Source organism: Trypanosoma conorhini (assembly GCF_003719485.1).
Source record: "Trypanosoma conorhini strain 025E chromosome Unknown Tco_14.4_contig_00157, whole genome shotgun sequence".
NCBI classification, from domain to species: Eukaryota; Euglenozoa; class Kinetoplastea; order Trypanosomatida; family Trypanosomatidae; genus Trypanosoma; species Trypanosoma conorhini.
This window is the reverse complement of record NW_021704238.1, coordinates 1-13566: the sequence shown is the minus strand read 5'-3', so window position 1 is coordinate 13566 and position 13566 is coordinate 1. Positions and strand designations below refer to the sequence as shown.

General features: G+C 59.1%; 9 protein-coding genes across 9 annotated transcripts, besides 9 other annotated features; 8 read left to right on the top strand and 1 right to left on the bottom strand.

The window, feature by feature from the left end:
- Positions 1-516: 516 nt before the first annotated feature.
- Positions 517-544: a microsatellite.
- Positions 545-600: a microsatellite.
- Positions 587-626: a microsatellite.
- A 328-nt stretch (positions 627-954) lies between these two features.
- Positions 955-982: a microsatellite.
- Positions 983-1234: 252 nt separating this feature from the next.
- Positions 1235-1648, top strand: Tco025E_03463 (uncharacterized protein; the record flags this gene model as incomplete). Its single annotated transcript, XM_029370381.1, has 1 exon — positions 1235-1648. The coding sequence occupies one exon, from the start codon at positions 1235-1237 to the stop codon at positions 1646-1648; it is 414 nt and encodes a 137-aa protein (XP_029229596.1).
- A 269-nt stretch (positions 1649-1917) lies between these two features.
- Tco025E_03462 (uncharacterized protein) lies at positions 1918-2943 on the top strand (the record flags this gene model as incomplete). The annotated part of the gene is made up of 1 exon (XM_029370380.1): positions 1918-2943. The coding sequence occupies one exon, from the start codon at positions 1918-1920 to the stop codon at positions 2941-2943; it is 1026 nt and encodes a 341-aa protein (XP_029229595.1).
- Positions 2944-3094: 151 nt separating this feature from the next.
- Positions 3095-3134: a microsatellite.
- Positions 3135-3292: 158 nt separating this feature from the next.
- Positions 3293-3315: a microsatellite.
- Positions 3316-3465: 150 nt separating this feature from the next.
- Tco025E_03461 (uncharacterized protein) lies at positions 3466-4806 on the top strand (the record flags this gene model as incomplete). The annotated part of the gene is made up of 1 exon (XM_029370379.1): positions 3466-4806. One exon carries the CDS (start codon positions 3466-3468, stop codon positions 4804-4806), a length of 1341 nt encoding a protein of 446 aa, XP_029229594.1.
- A 348-nt stretch (positions 4807-5154) lies between these two features.
- Positions 5155-5182: a microsatellite.
- Positions 5183-5233: 51 nt separating this feature from the next.
- Positions 5234-5266: a microsatellite.
- A 76-nt stretch (positions 5267-5342) lies between these two features.
- On the top strand, positions 5343-7082 carry Tco025E_03460 (putative GTPase activator protein; the record flags this gene model as incomplete). The annotated part of the gene is made up of 1 exon (XM_029370378.1): positions 5343-7082. One exon carries the CDS (start codon positions 5343-5345, stop codon positions 7080-7082), a length of 1740 nt encoding a protein of 579 aa, XP_029229593.1.
- A 372-nt stretch (positions 7083-7454) lies between these two features.
- Positions 7455-9122, top strand: Tco025E_03459 (uncharacterized protein; the record flags this gene model as incomplete). The annotated part of the gene is made up of 1 exon (XM_029370377.1): positions 7455-9122. One exon carries the CDS (start codon positions 7455-7457, stop codon positions 9120-9122), a length of 1668 nt encoding a protein of 555 aa, XP_029229592.1.
- A 303-nt stretch (positions 9123-9425) lies between these two features.
- Tco025E_03458 (uncharacterized protein) lies at positions 9426-10007 on the top strand (the record flags this gene model as incomplete). The annotated part of the gene is made up of 1 exon (XM_029370376.1): positions 9426-10007. The coding sequence occupies one exon, from the start codon at positions 9426-9428 to the stop codon at positions 10005-10007; it is 582 nt and encodes a 193-aa protein (XP_029229591.1).
- A 59-nt stretch (positions 10008-10066) lies between these two features.
- Positions 10067-10087: a microsatellite.
- Positions 10088-10545: 458 nt separating this feature from the next.
- Tco025E_03457 (uncharacterized protein) lies at positions 10546-12600 on the top strand (the record flags this gene model as incomplete). The annotated part of the gene is made up of 1 exon (XM_029370375.1): positions 10546-12600. The coding sequence occupies one exon, from the start codon at positions 10546-10548 to the stop codon at positions 12598-12600; it is 2055 nt and encodes a 684-aa protein (XP_029229590.1).
- Positions 12601-12749: 149 nt separating this feature from the next.
- Tco025E_03456 (uncharacterized protein) lies at positions 12750-13172 on the bottom strand (the record flags this gene model as incomplete). Its single annotated transcript, XM_029370374.1, has 1 exon — positions 12750-13172. The coding sequence occupies one exon, from the start codon at positions 13170-13172 to the stop codon at positions 12750-12752; it is 423 nt and encodes a 140-aa protein (XP_029229589.1).
- Tco025E_03455 (putative membrane transporter) lies at positions 13171-13566 on the top strand (the record flags this gene model as incomplete). Its single annotated transcript, XM_029370373.1, has 1 exon — positions 13171-13566. A coding segment is annotated over one exon (396 nt), but the record flags the coding sequence as incomplete, so codon positions are not given.

The window sequence follows — 13566 nt, the reverse complement described above, 5'->3', positions numbered from 1 at the left end:
AGGTACTAATATGAACATGAAGGAGGAATATATTCGATGAGTTTTTTTTTGTTTCTGACTGCTACGATTTGGTGGTGCAACTGTTCCTCTGTGACTCAGCTGCTGCTGTTGTTGTCGTTTTCCCCTTGTTTTTTTTTTGTGTGTGTGCATCGCCGTGTCTCGGCTGCGGTGCAGGATGGGGGTGTTCCCGAGTGGTGTGCAGCGCCGCTGCGATTTGCAGTTGTGCAGCTCAGCAGAAAAATGTCGGGGCTGTACAGTTTGTGTCGAACTTCTTCTCTTTCTGCTGTTGTTCTTCTTGTCGTTGCTTAGCTTGAGCCTTTTTGCATGTTATTGGTCTTGCCCTTCCTCTTTTTCTGCCTCTTCTTTTTTTCCCGCCCGTCCGCCGTGCTGGCAGCGTGAGCTCCCTCCCGCGCCTCAGGATGGTCGGGGGTGGGGTGGGGTGGGGGGGAAGTAAGAAGTTGGGCTGGGGCGCGTTTTCCCCCTGCTTTATCTCTCTCTCTTTCCTTCCGTGGGGGGCACACACACACACACACACACACACACATAAATGTATATATATATATATACATGCACGTCTATTTACTATATGTATGTGTGTATGCGCGTGCGTGCGTGCATGCATGCATAGTCCCTTCTTTGTTTGGTGAAATGGCTGATGTTGTCCACGCGGGGCCGCTTGTTTACCTGCGGGACTGCCGATAGCGCCGTTTTCCAGTCGGCCTGGGGCCGTCCCACGGGGCGCGCGGCGGGGGTAGGACGGGGGCGGCAAAGGACGCCCGGAGTTGCGGCACCGGAGAAGCGCCGCCACTGAACCCCCGCGATTGCGGAGGAGCTTTTAGCCCGCCGGCGTGGGCGCCACTGCGTTGCGGTGACCACACACACAAAAAAAAAACGTCAAATCAATTTTGATTCTGCACTCTTTAGCAGTTCTCTCCTCGGTCTGCCATTGACCCCTTTTTTTTTTTTTTTTTTTTTTTTTTTTCGGCGCCTGTGCGCGCGAATATTTCTACCGACAGCGGGAAGCAGCACGGCGCAGTCCGCCGCTGTTGTTTCACTTCTTCCCGCATTTATCCCCCTTTTTTTTTGTTCGAGCTTTTGTTTGCCGTGCTTGCCACTACTTGGTTTGGTTTGGGTTTGTCTCCGTGTTTGCGTCCTTTCCCCCGCCGCCACATGCACCGCTCCCCCTCTTTCTCTCTGATTGTGTACGTGGGGCATCTCTGTTAGGTGGGCTGTGATGGAGCCACTGCCGCGCGACCGCCCTGCGGTGTCGGAGGCCGCCCCTCCCACGCATCGTGCCCGGACGGCGCTGCTGGAGCAGTTGCGGGATTTGCACAGGCAGGAGCAGCAGGGACAGGGAGAAGGCGGTCATCTCGCCCCGGCGAAGAGAGGACCGCAAGCAGAGGAAGCCAATAGCAACGAAAGCGATAGTGAGGATGATTCGAATGATGCGGCTCCCATGGCGGTGCGGTTCGTGCGTGCATGTCCGCCACTCACTGACCCCACATGGGCGATGGAAGAGTTGCTGCGGATAGACCCGCATGTGGCGCTATGGACGGGCACTGGCTTGTCGAAGGCCGTGTGGGCGCCTCCCGGGAGTGGTCACTGCCCCTTTGGGACCACGGAGGCCGACTTCGTACGCCACCGCTAACAGTGTGCGTGTGTGCTATTGCGTGGATGCTTCTTGATATGCAAAGCCTCCTCTTCCCAGTGCCGTTATAATGCAGGCGGCTGAGTTCCCTGTTTTACTGGGGGTTTGCTGCTGACAGTCAGTCTAAGTGCATGCATATATATATATATATGTGTGTGTGTGTGTCGTCGTGCGATTTCTTGTTATTTTCCCCCACCGTTTCTTTTTTCTTGTTTTCTGTGCGTTTCCAGTAGGAAGCAAGGGGTTGCACTGAGGTGCGGAAAGGCAGAATGAAACTCACTGTGAAGTGCTCGATGGGTGCAGAGACCAACACCACGAAAGAGCTTGTGATACACAATCCCGCGGCGACGCTGAGCAACCTGCGCGCTGCCATTGCCATCAACTTCCGCCTACCAGTTCACGGTTTTCGCATGGTTCACGACGCCGTGGAGCTTAGCTGTGAGAAGGTGCTGCTACGTGACAGCGGCATCCGCGACGGCGACGTCATCGTCGTGGACGGCAAGCGCGAGCGCGAGCGGGAGGGGGCGGGGGCGGCGACGGACAACGCGCTGGCGCCGAAGCGGGCGGTGGAGGTGCCGCTTGGCTGCCAGCAGCCGTCCGGGCCACGGCAGGCGGTCGCCGCCCCCACGCCTGCGACGACGACCTCCGCGACGCCCGCGTCTGCCGAGCCGACTGCCGTGGAGGGAAGTGGAGAGGCGGTTGGGACGCCGGCTGTTCATGGCGATGGCGCGGCGGCGGCGGCGGCGGAGGAAGAGGAGGAGGAGGAAGATGAGGAAGAGGAAAACGGCCCGGCGGAGTTGCTGAGCCACCTCCTTGGAACGGTTCCAAATTTAGTGGAAATGCGGCGACAGTTCCTGACCAATCCAGCTGAAATTATGCGTCAAATCCAAGAGAGCGACCCGCGACTCTTGGAGCTCATTACGGGCAACTACCAGGAGTTCCTCGACCTTGTGAACAACGAGGAGCTTGTGGCGACCCTGCAGCGGGAACAGGAGGAGACGCATGCGGCGCTCTTTGACGAGGAGGAGGAACTTGACGAGGAGACGGAGGAGGCTGTTAACTCCCTTTTAGCGCAGTTCATGGCGGGCGGCGACTTCTCGGAGGAGGCGGAAAACGGGACTTCTGAGACGCAGAACTACCTGGAGCGGCCACTGACGGAGGAGGAGGAGGCGAAGATCGAGCAGTTGATGCAGCTGGGCTTCACCAGGGACCAGTGCAAAGTGGCCTTCTTCAAGGCCAAGCGAAGCCTGGACCGTGCGGCAAACCTGCTCTTTGAGGATCCTCCACAGTTGTAGCGGGCTGCTCCCCACGCGAGTTCACCGTCATGCGCATGACTAAATCTCTTTGCGATGCGGCGGTGTACCAACGAGCCCGCCGTCTTGTTTCCTCTCATTTTCGTCGCCTTGTGCGTCACCGTGCACTCGCCTTTTTTACTCCCCAGCTACTACGCAACGACACACGCACGCACACTCACGTACGCACGTACATACATACATGCGGAGGTGAACAAGGGACGGAAGTGGAAAGAGATAAGTATACTAAAAAAAAAACTAAAAAAAGATGTGTTGATGCGTGTTATTTACTTTTCGTCATAATTGAAGTTGTGCTTTTTTTTTTTAATCGCCCATGAACGCGTGCATGGAGGTGTGCGTGTGTGTGTGTGCGTGGATGCGCATGGGTGTCTACTCCTCTTCCCCCTTTACGCACTGCACACACGACAACAACAGCAGGCAACTGCAAACAACAGGCCCCGCCCAAGTGACCTTGATGAGGGAAAAAAGTGAAGTAGTAGTGAACAGTTCAGTAACAAGAAAAAGATGTCGAGTGCCGTTCAAGCTATTGCCGCCAGCGTTGGGGGGCGTTTCCTCCTGCTCGGGTGCGCCGATGGAGTCCGGGCGTACGATATCCCGCCAACGGGAGCGGTGAGGAAACTAATTCCAAGCCCTGGCGAGGCGCCGGCGCCTCGTGGCTGTCGCGCGGTGGGAGGCCCCGTCCGTGCAGTCGCCGTCCTTGGCGAAACCCCACTGATTGCCTTTGTTCTCGAGGGCGGCGTGGCACCTGAGTTAGTCTCCGAGGAAGAGGTGGAGGGGGCTGCAGTGCGTGGCGAGTCGACCTCGTCTGTGGCATCTACCTCGCGTGTTCTCCACCTGTACGACGCCTGCAAGTGCCAGACAATTGCGGAGCTGCACTTTGAGACCGCTGTAGTGGGAATTAGGATGAACACCAGACGCTTGGTCGTTGCACTGGTGGAGTGCATACAAGTCTTTGATCTTTCAACGCTGGAGCACCTTGCGGAGTTGCGCACGGCGTCTCCGCCCAATCCAGGCGGTCTCCTTGTGCTCTCAGAGCTGACGACGAACGTCCATGGCGAGGCCGTCAGCTATTTCGCTTTTCCGCAGTCAGACCAGGGCTACGGAGATGTGTGGGTGGCCCAAATCGCGGAGTCGCAGATGAGCCACAAGGGTGAATCCAGTGGCGGGGGAAACAACTTTTTCGGGGAACGGTGCGGTTTTGTCGAGTGTGCCTCTATTGTGAAAGCGCATCACCGCGCGGTGGTGTGCCTGGCGATGACGCGGGATGGCACGAGACTTGCCACCGCCTCTGAGCGAGGCACCACCGTAAAGGTCTTTGAGCCCTCCTCTGCCCGGTTGTTGTACCACTTTCGACGTGGCGTGAGGGCTGCCCGCATGCTTTCGCTCTCGTTTGACCCGTCTTCCGTCATGTCGGGGCTGCGGCTTGCTGCTCTGAGTGACCGCGGCACGCTGCACGTTTTCCGATGCTCCTCCACCGGTGGAAGTGAAGTGGTGGCCCCGGCGCCAATCGTGCCCTACGCGGGTTCGGAGCTGCGGAGCTTTGCGCAGGTGACGGTGGGTAAGGCGTCCGCGGCGACGCCGGCGACGCCGGGTGCTGGATTGGAGTACAAAACAGGATGCGAGCTGCAGTGCTGCTTCTTCTCCCAGTGTGAGCGCTTTGTGTTTGTCGTGCTCCCAGCGCCGTGTGCGCTGGGGGAGGAGGCCGCACGTGCACACGAGGAATCGAACGCCGGCGCCTCGCTACTGCACGCGCAGAAGGGAGCCGTCACCCCTCGTTGGATGCTGCAGAAGTACTGCATCCACATGCACGGGTGTGCGCTCGTGGACTCGCACGTGCTGAACTGAGCGGGTGCGTGGCATGTGGCGCTGTGGCCGCAGTGGCTCGAGTAGTAGACAGAGTTGCAAAAGAAGACGGCGGAACAACGAAAGCCGAAAAAAAAATATATTTGAAAAATGTACCAAATAAGGGCATCGGTGTCTGGCGTCATCCTATTGGAGCACTTCAGCTGCTTTCGCTTTTCGTGACGATTTGCCCCTCCCTCCCTCTATCGTTTGCTCATGTGTGTATGCGTCTGCCCCCCCCCCCCCCTTCTTCCGTGTCAGAGGTAAAGGGCAGTTCACTGGGACAGTTGCGCTACCGCTTCTCAATCTGTCTGTCTCTCGCGCTGACGGCTTCGCCTGGCCTTTTTTTTTGGGGGTGAGGGAGGGAGGGAGAGGAGGGGCCCGTTTCCCACAGCCCGTTGTGAGCCAACATCGCATCCTTCTTTTCATCGCTTGTTTGCTTTCTGGGCTTCTTGCTTGCGTGTGCGTGTGGGCCTTCCCTTGCGCTCGGGATCTCGGGTGCAAGGCGGTTTGAGTGGAGCGATTGCTCTGATGGAAGGATGGCGGATGGCCGAGGTGGGACCGCTGCTATTGCCCCCCGCCGGCTGGATGAATCGCCGCGAGGTGACCGCGGCAGTGGCGGGGGCGAGGGTGAAGGCGTGGCCGTTGACGAGGTGCCAGCAAAGGGAGTCGGAGTGCGTGCGCCTGGCCCCGTGGCGGACTCCGTTGCGGACGGGGAGCTGCTGCCTGAAGTATTCAGCACCGTGGACTGGGCGTCAGCGGAGCGACTCGGGTTCCCGCCGAGCCCCAACGTGGAGGTGCGAGCCGCGGAGATGGCCGCGGTGCCTTTGCTGCGGCTGTCGGCGCAGCGGTGCGAGAAGCACTGGCAGAGCTCCTCCCGGGGCCTGCCATTGCTTACCAACGCGACCACCAAGGTGACGGAGTTCATGCAGCAGGCGGTGTGGCACCACGGTATTCCACGGCACCTGCGCAGTGTGATATGGCTGACGCTCTCTGGTGTTGCGGCGAAGATGGATGAGAATCGGGGTTTCTGTCGAGCACTACTAAAGCGCCACGGGTACGTGCGTGGTGAGTACGCCGAGGCCATTGAGAAGGATCTGCATCGTACGTTTCCCGAGCATCTATATTTTGCCGAGGATGGAGTGGGGCTTCGAAAGGCACGGAACGTTCTGCATGCCCTTTGCTGGCGCAACCCACTGCTGAACTATTGTCAGTCCTTCAACTACCTTGTCGCCCTCCTTCTGCTTGTGACGGATGATGAGGAAAGCACCTTCTGGCTCATGTGTCACTTGCTAGAGAACCTGCTACCCAATGACTTGTACTCGGAGACACTGATAGGGACCAAGGTGGATCAACTTGTACTGCAGAAGCTCCTCCGGGAGCGTCTCCCGCGTCTTGCACGGCACTTTTCGGCGGTGCACTTTGAGGTTGGGACGCTGATGTCGGCGTGGGTCATGGTGCTGTTCATCAATGTCTTCCCCGTGGAGACGGTGCTGCGTGTGTGGGATTGCCTCTTCGCCGGTGGGAGCCACGCCTGTGAACCCTCCTGTATGCCGCTTGAAGTTGTTCTGGCCGTGTTACAGCTGCACCAAAGCGATCTGCTGCGTTGCGACGATGCGGGAGATGTCATCACGTGTCTGGGCCACGCTGCAAGGCGCTTGTTTGACGCGGACAAACTCGTCCGGACGAGCCGGGCGGTGCGGCTCTTACCGTGGACGTTGCGGGAAATGCGTCGAAGCGCGAGGCCGGCGGTGGTGGAGGACCACCACATACGAGAAAAGCGGCGGCAGGAGCTGCTTGAGAGGTGTCGGTTAGCAGAGGAAGAGAAGATGTCCCGCGGCGGAGTGCGCCACCTCCGGGGACGTGAGAGCGCGCAGGAGTTCAAAGCGGGAACGGCGGCGGAGGGCCCGCAAGGGATGACCGCGGCGCCTGTGTCAGGGCATCACCGGGCCGCCTCTGCGCCGCCGCCGACGGAGCCCCATCAAAGGGAGTACCGTGACTACTTCGCCGGGACGGGGTTTGCCGAGGAGATTGCCGTGAATGCGTGGCATCGTCTCAAGGAAGCCAACTGCCGCCTGGAAAAAGCGTGGGAGGGGCTGGGGGACGAAGCCGAACCCTCCGTGGCGCCTGCGTCTCTTGTGGGGCCCACACGGTGGTGTAGAAAGGAGGATAGTGCCGGGCATGAAATGGAGAGCCTCCGCGCAAGAAGCAGGGATCAAGAGGGGGCAAGTGCACCCTCCGTGCACATGTGCGATGTAAAAGGAGAGCACGAGCGGTAGACGTTTTGCGTGGATCGTTCTGAGTGCGTCTTCGGCACTTTGGTGTTGGTTGCCCTCCTCGCTTCCCATGTCGGCCCCCATTTTACAAGGGTATTTAAACGCATGTGTTTGGGTTTCCTCATTCTCTCTCTCTCTTTTTTTTCTATCTTTGTACCTCACTCTGCCTTCTCGCGCTGCCAGAGGAGGACAGTTTCTTCTTCACTTGCGCCGGGGCCCACCGCTGGCCCTGCTGGTAGCTGTTGCACGGCTTGCACTCCCCCGTTTTCTGGTTTCTGTCGTTTGTCACTTCTCCTTCGCCGACGCGGACGCTGGTGGTGGCCTCGGTGTGGGGCTATAGACGCTGGCCAGCCAAACGAAAAGAAAGTGATAAACATGGCGCGAGGGAGGCGGCCGTCATCGGCGGCGGCAAAGTCGCTCTCAGCAGCGGCGCCGTTGCCGCCGGTGATGAGGAGGGGACGGAAGTTGCCGGTTGTCACTTCAACGTCCATCGCTGCGGCGCTTCGCCAGGCCTCTTGCGACGCTGGCGGGAGTGTGCACGGCAAGGCGGCGGCAGAGGATAAACTGCAGGCCGCGTGCAGGGCAGGCCCGCGATCGCGTCCGCAAGGCAGTTGCTTACGCCTGCAGCAATCGACACCGGAAGTCAGCTTTTGGAAAGGACTTTGCCGACCAGCTCTGCTGGCGCAGGCGCTTGCAAGCATTGGAACCCTCATTGAGGCGGACTCGGCGCTGCTTTTTGCGAACTCCCAGGTGCGGTACCCGTTTTCAGCCTTGACGGTGCAGCGCGTGGTAACGGCGATTCAGGCCATCCTTGATGCTGCTCATCTTCTCCGGGCCGCCGGAAGCAAGGACGACGCCGTCCCTCAAAGGTGGGACGTTATACAGAAGCTGATTGAACTGGCTGAGGCTGCAGTCCCCATGAAGGTTTCTCTCCTTGTCAGTTCTACCACTGTATGCGGGAGCGGTACGGCGTGGCTGCCCCCAACGAGCCTTTGGGCGTTGGAGGGGCGTTTGCGACGGCTGCAGCGTCTGCTGCAGTTGCGTGAGGGTCACCTGCGCATTATGTCTACGCTCCGCCTCTGCAAGACGCGGCATGAGGTGTCAGCCGCTCTCTTTGGCCCCGCGGCGGTTGAGGGTGCCACCATAGTACCGATGCCTGGTGTGGCCTCGTGGCACCAAGGGGAGCAATGCATGCTTAAGGGCTTGATGGCGGAGGTGAATGACGTAAGTCCCTGCAGTGACTCGTGGGGTGCCGCATCCATCGCCCCACTTCGCGTCGCCGGTGGCTCCTACGTTCTTCAGAAGCATTCCCGCGTGAAGACCCTGGCGTGTTTATTGAGGGTCGCCGAGTTCATTGGTCTTCCTCCTTTTTTGCGCTCCATCCGCGTAGCGAATGCACGGCTGCGTGAGTCCCAGCGGCAGTCGTTCGAGGTGAGAGGAGCCACCGATAGCTCCTCGCATATTCACAAGGAGCACTTGCCGCTTCTTTTCCCGTCACCGGGGGACTTGGACCCGCGGTGCTTTGAGCTCCCGGCTTGCAACCAGGCGCAGCTCGTGCAGGAGGAGCTCATTAGGTTGGCGGGTCAGCACTGCTGCTTTGGGGTGCTGGTGGGGGAGGCGGACCAGGTGGTGGCGTTGCTGCACGCCAGCGCGGCGTGTCGGCGGCGGCCGCAGAGGCGTTCAGGCAGCGCGCAGACGCCGATGGTAAAGCTGGAGCGAACAGAGGACGACGGTGGCGACAGGCCCCCGCAGCCGGAGGTGTGGGCGGCGTTGGACGACCACGACCCGCTTTGCGCCGTTGCCCAGTCGCTCCTGCAGGCCGCGAGGCGGGGCGACAGTAAACCCAGCAGGGTGCGCTGGATGTGCAGCAACCGTTGGAGCCCCACGATGTGTTACTACGCGTTGGTGATCGCCGTGGCGCAGCCCCACGACAGCAATGTTGTGGTGGCGGTAGAAGAAGAAGTTGAAGGGGAAGCAAGTCGAGAAACCGATGGAATGCCGCCGTACTACGTCGCCGCAGTTATGGAACTCACACGCTTTTAGCGACGCCGTGGCCCACACGGGACTCCTATGCTCTCGCCATGCAATGCCGCTAAGGTCTCTGACATCGCGCCTTCATATGCCAGAGTATCCGCTCGAAGCCTCCCCGCGTACGTCCTCTGTGGCGGCTGCTGGTGTTTTTTTTTCTTCTTTTATCTTGACTTTGGTTTTTGCTTTGCTGGTGGCGCGTGTCTGTGCAGGTGTAGGAATAAGGTGTTTGTGGCTAGGAAGTGGCTTTGGTAGTGGCCGGTGGCGGCGCGAGGGCGGAGTGGGCAGACTTTGGAGGTGCTGGTTGACCGTCGCATCATGCTCCACATCACTTCTCTCTGCCGAGGCGGGTACATGATGTACCACCGCAAGTCCATGGGGACGATGAAGTACAGTAGATGGAAGGGCGCCCACGGCGGCGTCAGTCACTTCTACGGAAGAACCCCCATGGTGGAGGAGGTGAAACGCAACGAACCCGTTACTCTGATTGACCGTCGCATCATGCACTATGTGCACCGCTCGCGGCTTCGTCACTTTCAACTGTTTCGTTCTTACCAACAGAAGTCGAACGCAACGGAGTGCAAATTGCGTGAGGGTGAGATGCTTCGTCGCCGCTGGCATCGCAGGCTGCAGAAGTCATTTATTGCCTTTATGCAGTTCAAGACGATGAAGGTGCTCGAGGACCAGGCAAGATTGGTGAACACGTACGGTCAGGCGGCTGTGAACGCGGCGCTGGGCGATCCCTGGGAGGCCGCTGCGGGCAAGGTAAAGGACCGCAAATATGTGACGATCCGGCGCAAGGTGAATGCATTACCGGTGCTTAGTGTTGTGCCCAAGCACGTTGCCACCATGAAGCAGATCCACAATGACCGCTTCAACTATCGCTGGAGAGTGAACTAGGCGGCGGACCGCCTTGTCTAGTTTCCTGTGCAGTATTGGTTTTCCTTCCTTTGTGTGTCAGAGAGAGAGAGGGAGAGAGACATCGTTGCGTGTGTGGCTCTGCCTCGGCGGAGGAGTACCTACAGTGTGCACCTCTGTGCATTTTTTGTTTTGTTTTCCGGGCTTCGGTTCCATGCCGCTAGCAGCGGACTGCGACGCCAATCTTCTTCTGCTTGCGGCGCCGCTTCTTTTTGTGCTTTTGCACTTTTTTGTCTCGCTGTGTGCCGCTGGGGCCTCGCTGTCGTCGCCCCGGCGCGGCGGAGTGGCGTGTCCCCGGCTGCCTCCCCCTGGACGCAAAGGGAGCGGGCCTTTCCACTCTGCCCGCGTGACCGTCTCGTGTGTGCATCTTTTTTGCGGCAAGGCCGCAAAACTACAGCAAAATGAGACGAAAACAAAAGAAAAAGAACTCTTCTTTTTTCTCTTCTTGTTGGTTGCGGTTGATGGCTGAGTACTTGCAAAGAAGGAAAGTAAAAGGTGTTCGTGCGGCAGGGCGTCACCCATGAGCAAAGAGAGTGCAACCTCCTTCTCGGCAGATGAGGTCATTGCGCCGGGAAAATCCCCTCAGTACCTGCAGCTGCCCTCGCCAGTGTACTTCGCGCGGTGGGTGGACGAGCGCCACGCCATTGTTGGCGCCGGCGGCGGCGGGAGACGGTTTGGAATGGCGAACCTCCTCGCGATTATTTCGGTAGACACGACGCAGCGGCGGAGCGATGCACCTTCGAGTGAGCGGCCACCGCAACAGCCGTCGCAAGCGGTGCCACCGCCTCCTCCGCGTCCCTGGGAGTTTGTCGCCGCCATTGACTTGGAGGGAAACATTCCCTGGTGCGCTTCCAGCTTCCTGGCTTGCACCGACGCAGCGCAGGCTGCGCGTGGGGTGGTGGGGTACCTTGCGGTGAGCCACATCACATGCTTCACGCTCGTTGAGGTGTACCGGTGCCGCAAGACAAACACGCTGGCGATGCGGCGGCGCGCCTGCATTGCGGTCCCGTCGGACGCAAAAAACCCCGACAAGAAGCCCATCGCTCTGGTGCAGGGGGCCCTCGTTGTTGCACACGACGAGGGCGGGGTGCGGGTCTACGGGTTAGGCTCCCTCCTGCAACGCGGGCGGACTCCGGGGGAGGAACAAGAAATGCGGGGGGACGTGGAGACGAAAACTGAAGCCCCGGGCGCAAGCCCCGCGTCTTCGGAGGGTGACGAAGAAAAACAACATGACGTCGTAGAAGCACCGGGAGTTATCCGAGAGGCTGCGCCTCTTGCTGTATGGCCGCTGCCCTCGCGTCTGAACGACCTCCACGCCAACCGGTTCTTTGTGCCTAAAAGAGGCAAAGGCGGAGGAAAGTCAGGGATACGGCTACACTCGGACTACCTACTCATGGTGGCCCTCGTGCAGGACAAGACGCTTCGACTTGCCACAATGAAGCTTTCTCGGAGAAACTCGGCGACCGACACGGAGGAAAAAAAGGATAATAGCGGGCACGCTATCACACGCCTTGTAGATGCGTGTACTTTCACCGGCAGGGACTGTCGCATTCCCTTCTCGCTAATGAAATCTTCTATGCGATTAGTACAAATATTTGGGGTGGAAGACGTGGCTCCAGCCAAGGCAGAGGCGTCTTGGTTGGAAGCACGCCGTCGGCACTGCGAAATGGGTGAACGAGGAGCAATGCCCATAGCGAGTTTTCTTGTTGTGGTCTACGATGTGTTGGGAAACCACTCCTGCATCTTAACGGCTCGGGTGTCAAGCACAGCCGCTGCTCCCAATGAAGCTGCGCGGTCCAAGGATTCTGAGCCAGGCACCCACGCCGCGAAGAAACCTTCCAGGCAGCTGAAACTGCAAGTCTGCTTCGCTCCTCAGCCTTCGCCTCTGATAAACGAAGGCGTTACTTCAATCAGCGCTTGCCACTATTGCGGAACTCGCCACGGCTGCGATGCTCTAAATGGTGAAGGAGTCGGCACTATAATTCCTTCCTACTGGTTGGCCGCGACAGTGGAGGGCACTATTATCTCGCTGTTCCGCACCGATGAAGGTAAATTTCACACCCTGTCGATTCGGCCGTCTAGGAAGAAACGAGAAGCCGCACGATTTCCGGCCTTGCATCACGAACCCATTTCATGCGTAGCAGTATCAAAAAAAAACGATGTCTTAACAACGGATATAGCACAGAACGTCGTCGTGTCGGTGCTGCCGCTTTTCCAGGGGACGCCGGCGGGCCCAGCGCTTGGCGGGGGCAGGAACGGAGTGACCCCCTCCTTTCCCCCTGTGGCGTACTGCAACGGCAGGAAGAGCTGTCCAGTGAGGGGAGACGGGGCCGCTACGCGTGCAGCGCGCGGCGCAGTAGCGCCAGTGGCGGATCCCACTGCGTTTGCTGACGGTGGGAAAGAAGTGGCCATGCAGCCGAAGAGTATGGCTCTTTCACTTTTCCCAATAGAACATGAGTACAAACCGTCGCTCTTGCCTCCGCTTGGGTACGGTGCACTTATGAGCGTCCGGCTACTGATAGTTGTGGTGCTCGCGCCACTTGTAGCCATGCTCGCAAGGTACTGGCTGTCGTAGAGGCCTGGGGCGGGTGCGGCAGTGGAGCAACCAGGAATGTGCTCGGCGCAGAACATTTTGCACCACACCTCGCCTTCCGCAAGTTCTGTTCTCCTTCCGGTCGCCAAGGAGTTTGCTGCCAGGTCCTCATACTTACTTTGATTGTGATGCTATTGGGCGACAGTCACAAGCATGTGGCTGCGAGTGGGCTTCTCTGCCATCGGGCAGAGGCGACTAGCTGCGGCAACACTGAAACGCTGGCTGCCGCGAATTCGGTGACTATAAAGCAAGTCACGGGACACTGCAGCTGAAGAATTTTTGCCACAACCCTCCTCTGTGAGAGATGCGGTAGGCGGCTCCCACTGGCTCTTGTCCTCTGCTTGTCCCCCTGGCTGCAGGCGGGGGGTGGGCGGTTGCGTTCTGGGGCAAGCCCAGGGGTGTCTTGGCGAAGGGGGAGTCCCGTTGGGGGCGGCTGTGCGTTGACGCGGGTCAAGTGCCGTTGCGTGCCGCCCCGATCTGTTTTTCTGTTTCCCTGGTCGCTCCTTGTTGCTGGCTACGTTCGCTTTCTGTCTCCTTCCTTCCTCGCAACACATGTTGCTTGTGTCTCTAGGGCAGCTTTGCAGCAGTGGTGTTACTTCCGGCGAGTCACGAGTCGACAATAACCGCAGGCGAAGGGTTACGGCGATGGACTACCGCATCAACGAGCTCGGCCGTTTTCGGGTCCTCCTCGGCGGCCTGTCCGCCTCGCTCTGCATTTCCGTGCTTTACGGCTTCAACCTTCTCAGCAACTACCTTCAGAAGGAGTACGACCTTAATGCGAGCGACTTGACCACAATCACAACCACGGGCATCGTCGTTGGGTTCGTGACCTTCCCCGGGGGCATGTTGCTCGACTACGTGGGCCCGATGTGGGTGCTCATCATCGCCACCACTTCGTGCGCACTGGGCGCTTTCCTCTTTGGGCTGGCGTTCCAGGGCCTCATTGCC